This window comes from Parasteatoda tepidariorum, chromosome 5 (assembly GCF_043381705.1).
Source record: "Parasteatoda tepidariorum isolate YZ-2023 chromosome 5, CAS_Ptep_4.0, whole genome shotgun sequence".
NCBI lineage: Eukaryota > Metazoa > Arthropoda > Arachnida > Araneae > Theridiidae > Parasteatoda > Parasteatoda tepidariorum.
Window position 1 is genome coordinate 37,789,035 of NC_092208.1, and position 13,629 is coordinate 37,802,663.

A 13,629-nucleotide genomic window follows, 5' to 3' on the forward strand; every position below is an offset into this window, starting at 1 on the left:
GTCTCATAAAAATTTGTTTTTCTTATGAAATAGATGCGTTAAAATTAACTGGAATACAATATTTATAGTAGGTTATTAAAATTAATAAATAATTTAACCTTGTACTTTTTTGTGTTACTCAAATTTTTTTAAAATAAATTATTAAATGAAAGGGAGGCAATAAACTTGATCACTGTTTTCAAAAGTTATTGTTTTTAATAATCTTTCCCTAAGAATAAGTAGACAAGAAACGTATACAATTTCATAAAATGTTACTGTTTCAAAATATAATGAAATAACTTATGATAGATATAATAGGTTACTTATAATAAATATAGAAGATATTATAGATAGATTACTTATAATATTTAGAAATGCATAATGAAATAACTTATAATAAATATAATAGGTTACTTATAATAAATAGAAATTCTTTAAATAGATTATTAAAATTAAGTGATTATAAATAAATTACTTAAATTTAATTTTTGATACTAAATTTTTTTGCATTACTAAATTTTTTTAAAAAATAAAATGTTATATCAAAGTGAGACAATAAACTTGACTCCAGTTTTCAAAAATTATTGTTTCATTTAACTTTCTCTAACAATAAGTAGTCAAGAAAGATTGTTTATAGTTTCCAAAATGTAACTGTAATGTATTATGAAATAATGTTAACGTCACTATATATTAAAAAAAAATTTATGTTTATTTTCAATCATTTTTAATATGTCAGCATACATTTCACAAAAAATGTCTTTTCATTATTTATACTTATATTATTTATATTTAGATTATTTATAACCGTAATCTGCAAACAAAAATCGAATGCAAACATATGTTTCGTTTACTTTAGTATCATTAATAGATTATCAATTGTATTATAATAAAAGTTTTTTTAAAGTTTAGATATTACAATTGTTAAAATCGTAAAATTTTAATTTCGTCTACCTACGTTATTCAAAAAGAACTAATATAAACTTTTTGTCGCGTTTTTCTTTCAATGTCAAATATAATATTAACATTATTTATCACTTTTAACATTAGAAACAGAAAAATGATCTGCATGAAAAATGCATATTAACTAATATTTGAATAATTCATAACTTTTGACTTTTCTTATAATTTAATTTAAGAAATAAGGTTACTTTTCTCTTAACTTGTCAAAAGAATTCGCATTGATTGCAATCTTAAACTAAAATCATTATTTTCGTTTCTCTTTATTTAATTAATGTCTAGTCAATCATGTTTTACGATGTTTTTTAAAATTCTTATTCGACATTGCTTAATAATTAAAAGAAGAAATCAATGAAGAATAAATCGATTGATTCGGTTTTTGTAGGTTTTAAATCTCAGAATGAAAAATATAAAGCACACTTTAAATGAGCATTTTAGATAAACTATTTTTTAAATAAGAATCTTTGATTCAAAGAAATTGATATTACAACCTGTGTTACCATTAAATAAAATGCTGAGTAGAATTGTTTTTAATTAAAATAAGGCGTTTTTTTATTTTTTAAATTTGCTCGAAATGGCATACAGATGACGAAATACGGATGAATTCTAAAGTTTCTTGATTGATTGTTGGAGTAAATGTATGTCTCGCCAATCTTATTTATTCAAGAAAATATGGCATCAAATTTAATTAAATGATCTAACAAATTTGCAATCTTCATGATTCAGAAAACTATACCAAATTTAATTTATTGATCTGATGTATTTATAATTTTCATGATCCAGGCAAATAGGGCACCAAATTCAATAAATTTATTAAGCAAATTTGAAATACTCATGATTCAGGAAAATATGACAACAAATTTTGTTAATTCACCTTATGAATTTGCAATCTTAATGATTTAGAAAAGTTTAGCATCAAATTTAATACGTTTACTAACGAATTTGAAATATTCATATTTCAGGAAACTATGATACTAAATTTAATTTATTGTGATGATAAATTTGTAGTTTTCATGTTTCAGGAAAATGTGGCACCAAATATAGGTAATTGAACTAATGAATGCAATCTTCAAGCACTGTAAAAAAAATACCGAAATCGGGCAGCTACGGTGCATGTAGTTTTCAAAAAGTTTCTTAAAATTTGTGGTATAAAAAAATCAGTTAGCCCTCCACGGAGGCAAATATCTTCCAATACTTGATCCAGAAGTTCCCTTGTCTTCTGGATTGGGTGTAAAATTACAAGGCTACGGAATTGAATATTAGTAGCTGTAAACTCAAAATTTGGATTGGTTGTTCTACGTCGGTTATGAAATAAAAAAATAATGATAGTATATAAATAAAATAAATATATTTGTTACCAACAACTAATGTCTTTTTAGACATTACAAAACAATTAAAAAAATATAAATTGCAAAAATTATATTTTTTAATACAAACAAAACAATTAAAAAAATATACTTACAATACGTACAAAGCAATTAAAAAATATAAATTAATTAAATGATAAATGTATAATATAAATTTATAATATAATAAAAATATATAAATTTTGTTTGTTTGTAAATATGCATTCCTTTTTTCACAACTGGATTTCTTTCAAACATTCAATTCATATCTGCTGTAATCAGAATTCAGTCACATACGTGTTCTATAATTGGATACAATTCATAGGTGAAAAACATAGCCTTCATTTTCTAAAAATGAATACGAATGAAGGAAAAGATACAATATTGTTGCAATTGATATAAAATTAAAAAATGTAAAATGTTGTAAACGTACGTTTTTAGTTTTTCAAAAATACTAAAAACGTACAATCACATAACTAAAATCTCAAAGACATTCTGCAACTCATATGATCATTCTACAAAACTGCCGAAGCAACACACAAAATATTTACGAACAACATTTAAACATTTAAAAATAATTCAATACAGGTACGAAGAACGCTTATGTGGAGAAAAAAAAATTGTTCAAGTGTGGTACACAAAAAATGAAGATGTGAAAACATGTTCAAGCAATTTTCGTTGTTTTCTCTCTTCAAAGAGTTAACATAGATGCGAAGAAATGTGAGAAGCGTTTGAGCGACTTGCTTTTTAAGAAAGAATAACAGCTTTTTTTTTCATTAAAAATTGACATTGTTGGCAAGTATTGTTTGCGCAAATGGTGCACGGAAGTTATTCATCCGAAGAAAAATTTGAAGTTAAAATTTGAGAATTTTGAAGAAATTTGAAGTTGAGAAATTTGAAGTTGATGGGAATTCTTTCTTGTGTCCTCTGTGTGTCGGTACTTGGGTTCAAACCTTTTCGAATTCTCTGGAAATAAAAACAAAGTGTTAGTCTCGAACAAACAAGAAAAAAATATACATGGTGTACCGCAATGACTAACTTTGAGGTATAATTTTAGAAATCTTGTCATAATTGAAGCAGAAAAAAAACATTAGGAGTTGCAAATTAATATATAAACCTTTCGCCCCCCACCGGAACATATATGTCCTGCGGAGGAAAACAACACTTGGACATATGTGTCCCGTCCATAAAAGCTGGTGAGGCAGTTATGGCCCAGCCTCCCTCTAATTGTTATTTATTTTATTTTATTTGTGAGGAATATTGTTATTTTTTTATTTTATTTGATCTATTAAATTCGTAATGTATCTTTTTATTGAAAAGAAAATAATGGTCTTGAAAGGCTTTTAAGCGAAGAAAAACAAAATGATGTCGAATATCAATAAATTACTTCAAAGGAAGGCGATAATAATATATATACTAAAGTTTATAAGGTTTAAAGTTAGATTAAGGATGTAAGATATACTAAAACTTCTTAATATTTTCCCGCCTACGATATGTGCGGTTATTTGTTGATAACTTCGGAAAATACAAAGAAAAGAAGAAAAATACCGATGAAAGGCTTTGTTTACATAAGTGTTATCAACAGTAAAGGTTTGCCTGTGGTCAAGAAGATTAGCTAACATGGGAAATTTATTTTCCCTTCTGCGTTCTTTCTTAAGATAATTACTCTTCGAGTTTATTTGGTAATTATAAAGATAGAATTTACAAATTCGGTTATTTATAAGCATTGAAGTTTTAAAACCCATTCTTTTCAGTAAGTAAAATTTTGAAACAAAAATGTTTGAAATTAATATTAGAAATAAACTTCATGATTTTGTTTTATAAGTAAATCTCAAACCCCAATTTTTTTTTTTACATAAAATGAATTAGAAAAAAATTGCTCCCTCTATAAAGGGTTAAAATGCAATTATTAAAGAAACCAAGTTTCACCGGTCAATCTAATTCGCTATTTCTAATGTTTGTACTTATACTCAGCCTGAAAAATTATTGATCTAACTTAATAATTATTATTAGCCCATTATAATAAACGATGAAGAACACTTACCTCCAAACATGTTCCAGGAGTTGAAAGGAAAAAGTAGATAATGTATCCTGGGATACATAACAATGAAGAAGCAGTTAAACACCAGCCAACACCAATAGACCATTTAGGATACTCGTAATCTCTTATTGTCAGATCTTTATATTTGACCATTGCGCAAATATAAATACTCTAAAAACAATAATAGAACGAGTTATAATTTAGAAAATGCAATAGATTTCATTTACATTACCCGCTGACCAACATGGATTTAGTCTTTAGTTCTATCTGTGCTATACATACTATCCTATAATAACGGACACAACGCCGAGACAAATTTCGTGTTAAGGTTTTGGGCCTTTGCATTTGTGCGTAGCCAACTGGTGAGCTACAGTGAGCAAAATAAAACACAGACTACCCAGAATAACTTTTGATCTAATGATCATATCTTCACGTTCTTGGACTCAATCTTAATGATTCGAGGGTGTGTTCTCAAATATTTAAACAATATTTTAAGCAACGAAATTAGACACAAAAACATACCTTCTGTGAATAAACGCACCTTTTTTTCGGCGGATTCGGATGTCTGACCTACAAACTATAGTCGCAATCTGGATTATATGTTAATATAATCCAGACCAATAGTTAGGTCAGGAGAGCGATCCAAAGTTGTATCCTGTATTTCACCAAATCTCGAGAACTTTTTAGGCGAATTAAAAAATTTTTGCGCAATAAATTATAAAATTCGTTTATCCCTGTAAAAATAAGTTTTAGTAAACATTAATCATTTTATCCAATAATAGTCGAAAAAGTTTTGAATTGTAAGGTATACAATTCCATAAGTCATTTTAAAGAATTTAATTTTATATGGTGAAGTACAAAATTTAAACGAATTTGATTGAATAGTTCTGGTATTTAAAAAATACGACTTCTTTAAATTTCGATTTCTCAGGAATTATTCACCCGAATTCGCTCAAATTTTGCATTTCGATTTGTAAAATTACAATCTTAAAATGATTTTTAAAAGTTATATACCTTACAACTCAAAACATTTTCTACCATTATTAAATAAAACAATATAAAGTAAGAAATATTTACTTAAACTTATTTTTCACATGGAATTATCTAAACGAATTTTATAACAGCGGACATAAACTTTTCAATTCATTTAGAAAGCTCTCGACATAAGGCTAAATATGCGAAAAGTAAAATTAACATTAAGGCATTTAAAGTTTGAATGGTTCTCCTAACCGAACTATTGGGAACATATTTCCTAGAGTGTGACTACCCCCTATAATTCGGGAGTCAGAAATCTTAATCCGTTGAAAAAAAGTTATGTTTATTCGGAGAAGGTACGTTTTTGTGTCTGATTTCGCAATTTAAAATATCTGTACTAATTAATTAGCATATAAGTATTTTCCTTGAATCATTAAACTTGAATCCTAGAACGTTAAGATACGATGATTAGATCAAAAGTTATTCAGGGTGGTCAATTTTTTGTGCACTATATGTTTTCATTCGCCTTTATGTTTTCAGTAGCCTATCTTGTGGTCAGCAATATAAAGTTATAAAGAAGTGTGAATTACGCCGAGATCACCAACTTCTACGAAGTTTAAGAAGAGAGCCATAAAACTGCCAAACAGGTAGAACGGTGTTTTGTATATCTCAGCTAAAGTGATTACAGTTCCTGGAATGATAAAATTGCTTTACAAAGTACAGCTGTATGCTCATGAAAATCTTTTCAGAGATAACTTAAAATTATTTGTTAAATAAAATCCAAAGTAATCAAAGCATCGGTGAACTACATTTCTTTTAATTAAGATGTAGGAGCAACCAAAAAATCAAGTTTCGGTCTTTATTTAACTGAAAACGAGATATTTTCCAAAGTGTTGATGTATTATTGTCAAATTCGATTAATTTGTAGAAAAAGTGATACTTAATGATTGATGTTCATTAATAGTATCTTCAATGAATCTCACAATGTTTTAAAGATAGATTTCAGAGACGCTTAGCTACATTTTATGAAATTAGTTCTAAATCTATTTTGAAATCTAATTTATGGCATTTGAATGTTTTAATACATACCAAAATGAAAATTGGACTAATGTATTTCCAGCAAACTCTCCAAAATATTCCTGGTTTGAATCCCAGCATTTCCTTAACTTGATCAGAAAACCTCTCGGCTCCTAAAAATATGAATTCAATTTAATATTTATGTTGATATTATGTGTTATTATTATTTTCCAATTAGTTACATTTATTTAAAGAAAAAAAAATTGGGGTGTTTTTTGTTTGAAGAACAGTTTTTAATAAAGACTATAATAAGTAAAAAAAAAAATTCTTAATTTATCATTTAAATGAGAAATTCTTAAACTCTGAAGAATATATAATTCTTTGCGTCAATAATTAAATTAACTATTGACGAATTTTAATTAATTCATAATAAAAATAAGAGAACAGGTAAACATTTTCCTTCATTATTAACTTTAGAAATTTTTTTAAATCATTAAAAAAATCACTAAAAATGTGAAATCACTAGAAAAAATGAATTTACTTAATATAATTAAAAAAAACAGTTTTATTACCATAAAGCCAACAAACAGCTGCTGCTTCCACAAATACAATGAACAAAACTGACATTGATGTCCCGTACGAATCAAGAAGATTGACGACGTAATAGCCACCCTAAAAAATTAAATCAAATGTACATATTTCAAATCAAATCAAATCAAATGTACATTAGTATCTTTAATCTTAAAATCATTGTCCATTTTAAATAAGAAAAGTGTTATCCAATAATAAAAGAACATTTTGAAAATACGATAGAATCTCGATAATCCTAACACCTTTTTTAATTTAAATGCCCCTGTTGACCCTGGCCAAATTACTAGACGCACTATAAGATTTTGTGTAAAATCTTAATTATTAGGTGATACTATACAGCTTTATTGTTTTTACGAGACTGAAACCGGTTTGCACTTGTTTAAGTTCGTGTATCAATTGGTTAAATTAGACGATATGTAATATGAATTTGACGATTGGATAAATTAGACGATATGTTATATAAATATGGAATATTTATTATATCAGGTATTATAATGGTATGTAATAATAATTAGACCAAATTATTAAACGTACTGTAGTGTATTAGCAATAACATGATTTGTACGAGTTTATATGCCATATTTTAATATTTAAACACATACCATGTGATAAGTTTTCAGAAGATTTGTTATATACTTCCTATTTGTATTGATTTTTTAACGTATTGCATTACAATTGATGCACGAACGTAAACAAATGCAAACCGGTTTCAGCAGAGTAAAAACAATAAAGCTGTATAGTATCACCTAATATAAGATTTTACACAAAATCTTATAGTGCGTCTAATAATTTGGCTGCAAGTGGATTAATATTTTTTAACACTAGCTCAGATATTCTTCTCTTTTTAATTTTAATAATACGTTGTTCTAGAAGTCCGCAATGGCTCAGGGTATAGAGCGTTCGCCTTCCAATGCGGCGAACTGGGTTCGAATCCCAGTCGATACGAGTTCTGCATAAGGCTTGCACCGTGCACAGTGCTGACGTGAAATATCCTCAGTGGTAGACGGATCATGGGTTAGAGTTTCCTTGGTGCCAGGAAATATATATATATAAATCATATGGTGTGGCTATAATATAGACAAGAAGTATTAACTACATAATTCAATAACTCAATATTTTTTATCGATTTCGGGTTGACGTAATGGAATGTATCGATATGCATTTCTTATGGTTGAATTATCTATATATGACTTCGAAACTCTGCAATTAAGTAACCCTACAACTAACCATATTACTGATTGGTACCGACTGGTATATGTTAGAGCTAGATAATTCTTAAAATAAGACAAAAAATTAATTTAAAAATTTCTTTCTTCAAAGCAAATGTTTTGAAGTTATCTAGTTATAATACAATATCAACAATATTTGGATATATATCAAGAATTAAACAAATTCATTAAGAATGTGTTGAAAAACTTGCATACAAAGGGTTTTAATGACTGCACTTACGTAGGTGCATGTAGGCAATGCACAGAAATAAATAAAAATTACAACAGCGCCAACAAATAGTTCTCTGTTGCGACGTAGATGAGTAGGAAACTGATCGCACAAACCAGTTATCATGGCTTCCAAACCTCCAAACTAAAAGAAAAACTTTAAAAATGATTATCAATTCATAAATATAAATTTATGATTTTTCAAAAGAATTTTTATCTTAACCCAGTAATACATACGTTTTATTGTAATTTATTTCCCCCCGATTGTTTAGAAGTTTTTTTCACAAATTGACAAATGTTATTTTGACAATTGTTTTTCACAAATTGAAGCGCAGTTTTTGCCAAAGAATTTAAAATTCTATATTCTACACTACCCAGTAATAAATGTTTGGACACCCGCGCATAGCATCGGAGGTTCAATTATGGTCTGCGACTGTTTTTCCCTGCTATAAACTGAGACCCTTGATTCATGATAAATTAAATCTACTGCACTCGTTTGGATGACTTCAATGGCGCCATCTATGGCCAAGGATACTACTTCAGCCACACATACTACACAGCCCGTTTATAGGTCGGATCCAATCATACATCCCTTCATTCAATCACAGATCGTAATTTTGACCTGAACCAGAGATTGATCAATCTCAAATTCAGTACCCCCAGTGTCATTGAGTTGTTATGGGAACATAGAGGACCTTGTGACCAGACAGATTTAACGTGCACCAGTCACCAATTACTACCCGGAGGTTTCTGGCTGTAGAAATCGAGTCACGACCCCTTGGAAATTACTATAACTGCTTACCAACCAGGAGTTTTTTCATAGACTGGTTTGGAGGTATTGGCGTTAACAAACTAAAATGCCTCAACCAGATCAGAACCCGATCAGAAACCTCTGAAAGGAGTCTGATTGCAGAATTAAAAAAGAGCAATATCAGTCGAAAATTCAATGAGAAAATTCACATGTCTTCTTCAAGAAAGGCATGAGAAAACAAAATTTATTCATTTTCGTTTGTTGGAAGAGCCTTCAACACATATGTTTACAGCCCCAGACCATAATGTCACGACTGATTATATGCTTTTGTAAGGCTATTTAAAATATTAGTTTGAGAAACAAGTAAATGTTTTTAAGTATATTTGTTCTTTTTAAAAGCGTTTGTAACGCGTCACATCATAAACTCGCCAAAATTTGCTGTAACCATAACATGGTGCAAACTTTAACCATATTTTAAAGCAAAATAATTCTTCTGGAACTTGGTTACTGTTTATACTGTTGCAAAACATCTCATTACTATTATATTGCACCACCAAAATTTTGGTCAATTTGATATCTTATTAATATTGAAGCAACTTAGCACGAGCTTATTGTTCAAAGTACCAATATTATGGTTAATTTGGACAAATATATCATTCAATTTACTACTTAATTATGGTTGCAACATCTTTACAAGCTCTTTTAATTCAAGTCACTGATAGATTTTTATCTAAATACAGAAACAAAATAAAAATGAATGCTTAAATAACCCTAACTTTGTTTTTTATTGTAAAAGTTTCTTAATAATGCGATCGTTGTAAGGGAATAAAAATTTTAGATTTGTAATTTTACAGTTAACTATTTTTAAGGGCAGTCATTACTTTTTTCTTGAACTAGTGAAGCAGTAAAGTCAATTCCTTACTGCAAAAATCAGTTGATTGCCTTGGAAAAATGAGAACAAGTAAAAACCCAGTACCGACCCGGCTTTCAACTTTTTACAAAGTAAACAGGAAAAAAAATGTTAAAATGAAACTTCTCTCTTCTTAAACTCGTTTCTTTGGTTTGATCAGAGCGAATTTTTTTATATAATAATTAAAACAAACAAGGTGTCTTTCATTCTACATTATGTATTAGTAGAGACATTTAATTAGTAATAAAAATTATTTGGGCAAAATGAATTTGGCTTATGTTGCACTACAATTTATTAAAATTAGTTAATATTGATCAGTTAAATTGTTACAAAAAATACGGTGGATGAAGACGTTAGATTCAATTCAAGATTTTTTTTAAATTATTCCGAATTCTTCTAAATGCAAAATATTTTCCATCCAAAAATCCTCTATTCTCATCAAATATTTCTTCTGCCCAAAAAAAATGATAGATATTTAAAATATTTATTTAAGAGCATTTTATAAAAATTATTTCGATCAAAAAATTATTATCTTTCCCTCTAAATTTATATACTAAAAATAATTAAATTACAGAATAAGGACAATTTCGCAAATTTATGAAACACGATGTAAATTATAAATGTTTTAAACGAAAAAGAGATTATGTTATTATAATATGGTACTATAATAATAATAATTAAAAAAAAACAAATTTAAAGTTAAGAAAAATGCGTAACTAAGTAAATTATAATGAAATGCATAATGATAAGTTAGCGGAATGCTTAACTATAGATATGATAAATTTTCTGAAAGACAAAAATTAAAAAATACATACTGAAATTTTTAAAAAAATCAAATTACTTTAAAAAGTACTGGCACCCAGAGTGTCGATACCTTTTACTATAAAACCAATTTCTGCCCTAAAATTTCAAGGCACAAAAATATGATATACCATAAATTTCCTATATAATAATATTTACTATAAAATCATTGAATCACCGTAATAAAATAAATATTGCTGTAAAAATTATGGTATGAAATGTTTCGATAAAAATGAATTTTATGTTAATAAATTTCGCGGATGCTGCATGCAGGGTGCTAGTACTTTTTACCATAAAAGAATAAAAGAAGAATTCTACTTATGGTTACACACAAATTCAGTATATCTGTGCGAGGTCTATCATCGATAGCATGCAAAAGGAAAATTTAAATTTGAAACCTAGAAAACGATTCCAAAAATCCGATTTTTTTTTCTCAAATAATTTGCTCAAGAAACTTCGTTCTTTTCCCTCATGACATTAAAAATACTATCAATTTGTCGATCATTAAGATTTATTTGTCCATTTTATATAAGAATATCTTTCCATCATTGATATGACTTGAAATTCTTTTTTCATTAGGAAAACATTTTTTTATTAAATAACACTGGGGAGCAAATTTTTTGTTGCATTTATACAAATACTTAATCTTGCCTAATTTCGATATAGGGACTTCAAATCTGAAATTAGTCTTGCTCCTAAAACTTCTTAGTTTTTTTCTAAATGACATTTTTAATCTACATTTTTTGTTAAAGTGTACAAGTTTAAAGACGTAATATATAATGAATGTTGCTAGGGGAATTAAAGCGCATCATCAGGATTAAAATTATATCGGAATTCATGCTCTGACATGTCGTTGCACTCGGCTAGGGGTGCATCCCCATTATGAACTGTCCAGAAACACTCGGAGAAACAATTCATAATAGGAAAGCGCCCCTAGCCACATACAACGACATTTCCGGGAATGGGGTGTGTCCTAACTCGCCCAGAAGTTTGTCGCAGCATTTTTGCGAACAACGTGTTTATACGTCAACGTGTTATATACAACGTGTTTGAATTTGTACTTTTCGACAAAATAAACTAAAAATGTTCCTTTTAAAAAAAAAATTAGTTTGGAGAGAAAAACCGTTCTCTGATTTGAAGTCAGTGACGTGAAAATATTCTAGACCCGTTTTAAAAATCTCATGCAGTAGAAAAAAAGAAAGAAAAATATAAAAAAATTGCTTTCCAGTGTAATTTAAACAGCAAGGAATTATGTTTTTTCTCACCCAATTGAATTGAAATTATTTTTTAAACAAAATAAAATCTTTTTAAAAACCATCTTGAATCAAAAATTATTTTACAGAAATAAATTCATGTTTCGCAAAGCTTTGAAACTAAGTTAAGCATATTGCTTATAAAATTAACTGAAAATATGTTAAAAAAATCAATAGATTTCCTACTGTTCTTCATCATTGAAGTTTATCACTGGACACAAATCCACTAATCCAATTATGCTATATATATAAAAATATTTTGCAAAGAGAAAATACATAATTACATTTTCAACTTTACCTTATGACAGAGAAATAAACATAAAGTAATTACAGCTCAAAGTTGCATTCGTTGATCATAATCAAATATCCTCCCCGCTTTTCTTTTTCCAACATGTTTATATTTGGAGAATTTCAAATTCTTTTGGAAAAGTGGAAGATTAAGTCGAATCCGTTCCAAAAGTATAAATAAAAATTTCTTTTATAAACTAAACTATAAAGTTTAAAACATACAATTCAGTACTTAAAACTTTCATAATAAACTTTCAAATAATCTGGTGCAGAAATTTTCTAATTAATATTTTTAATCATTTTTAAAGCACAAAATTAACATCTATGCATATACTCTTTTTATATCATGCATACATTAATGATTAGGCAAGGTTTCATTGAATATTATTATCATTATGAATTTTTTGCCTTTAAAACTCAAGAAATTTTATAAAGTAAATATTGTAATTAAATTTTATTAAAATAAATTAAATTATTTATCCCAAACCAGATGCGTTTCAATTGTTCTTAAATGTGTTCTACATAATTGAAGTTGCGTTTCAATTGCATCCATTATTTTTTACGCATTATGCAGCTAATTTAATAATCAGAATTATACAATTAGTCTATTATAAATATGCATTCTTTGAATTATGAAGATTTTATTTTAATATGTTAGAATATAATTAACTGCAGATAATGTTATATTTCTTACAAGGTACGTTTTATAAGCTTTGTTCCAACTTAAAAATAATTAAATCGAGAATTTTTGAAATTTCGTGATAGTATTGTAGTAGAAAAAAGAAATAGGAAATGTAATTTTTCATACATAAAAAAGTTTTTATTTTCAAAAAAAGAAAATAAAAAAAAATTGAACTATAATATAATGAAGTTGTACTACCAGAACAAAATATATGTTTATGTATATTCAGAATAAAACTTTATTTTAAAGTATGCAATATGAACAGCATATAATAATTAAAGAAATTTATTTTGAATGTGAACTTCGATGATTTTAAAATAAGTTGCTTACAAAATGAGCAATTCACCGACAATACCATGCATACCATACAGCAATGAAAAAAAAAATTGCCTCTCAGAGAAAAAAAAGTACGATCAAAATTACCAGAACATGGTAAATTTTATCTTGTTTTTGCATTTATGGGAACACCAAACGGCTCGTTAATTTTTACCGAAGCGTTTCAGTAATAATTTTGGTAAAATTATCAATAAAATATGGTTTTATAATGTGTGATAAAATTTAGAAAATGTAGTAAAATTTGATAATAATCTTCAGTGATTAGG

General features: G+C 27.5%; 1 protein-coding gene across 1 annotated transcript in view; it reads right to left on the bottom strand.

Annotated features, from left to right (window-relative positions):
- Positions 1–2,510: 2,510 nt before the first annotated feature.
- The window catches only part of LOC107443894 (sodium-dependent serotonin transporter), a 76,525-nt gene continuing 65,406 nt past the window's right edge, over positions 2,511–13,629 (bottom strand). The window contains exons 9-13 of the mRNA XM_043043450.2: positions 8,356–8,487; positions 6,888–6,987; positions 6,388–6,488; positions 4,327–4,494; positions 2,511–3,248 (exon numbers count right to left, since the gene is read on the bottom strand). Coding sequence (XP_042899384.1) covers positions 3,111–3,248; positions 4,327–4,494; positions 6,388–6,488; positions 6,888–6,987; positions 8,356–8,487 — 639 coding nt within the window. The 3' untranslated portion in view covers positions 2,511–3,110. The remainder of the gene's footprint in view (positions 3,249–4,326; positions 4,495–6,387; positions 6,489–6,887; positions 6,988–8,355; positions 8,488–13,629) is intronic.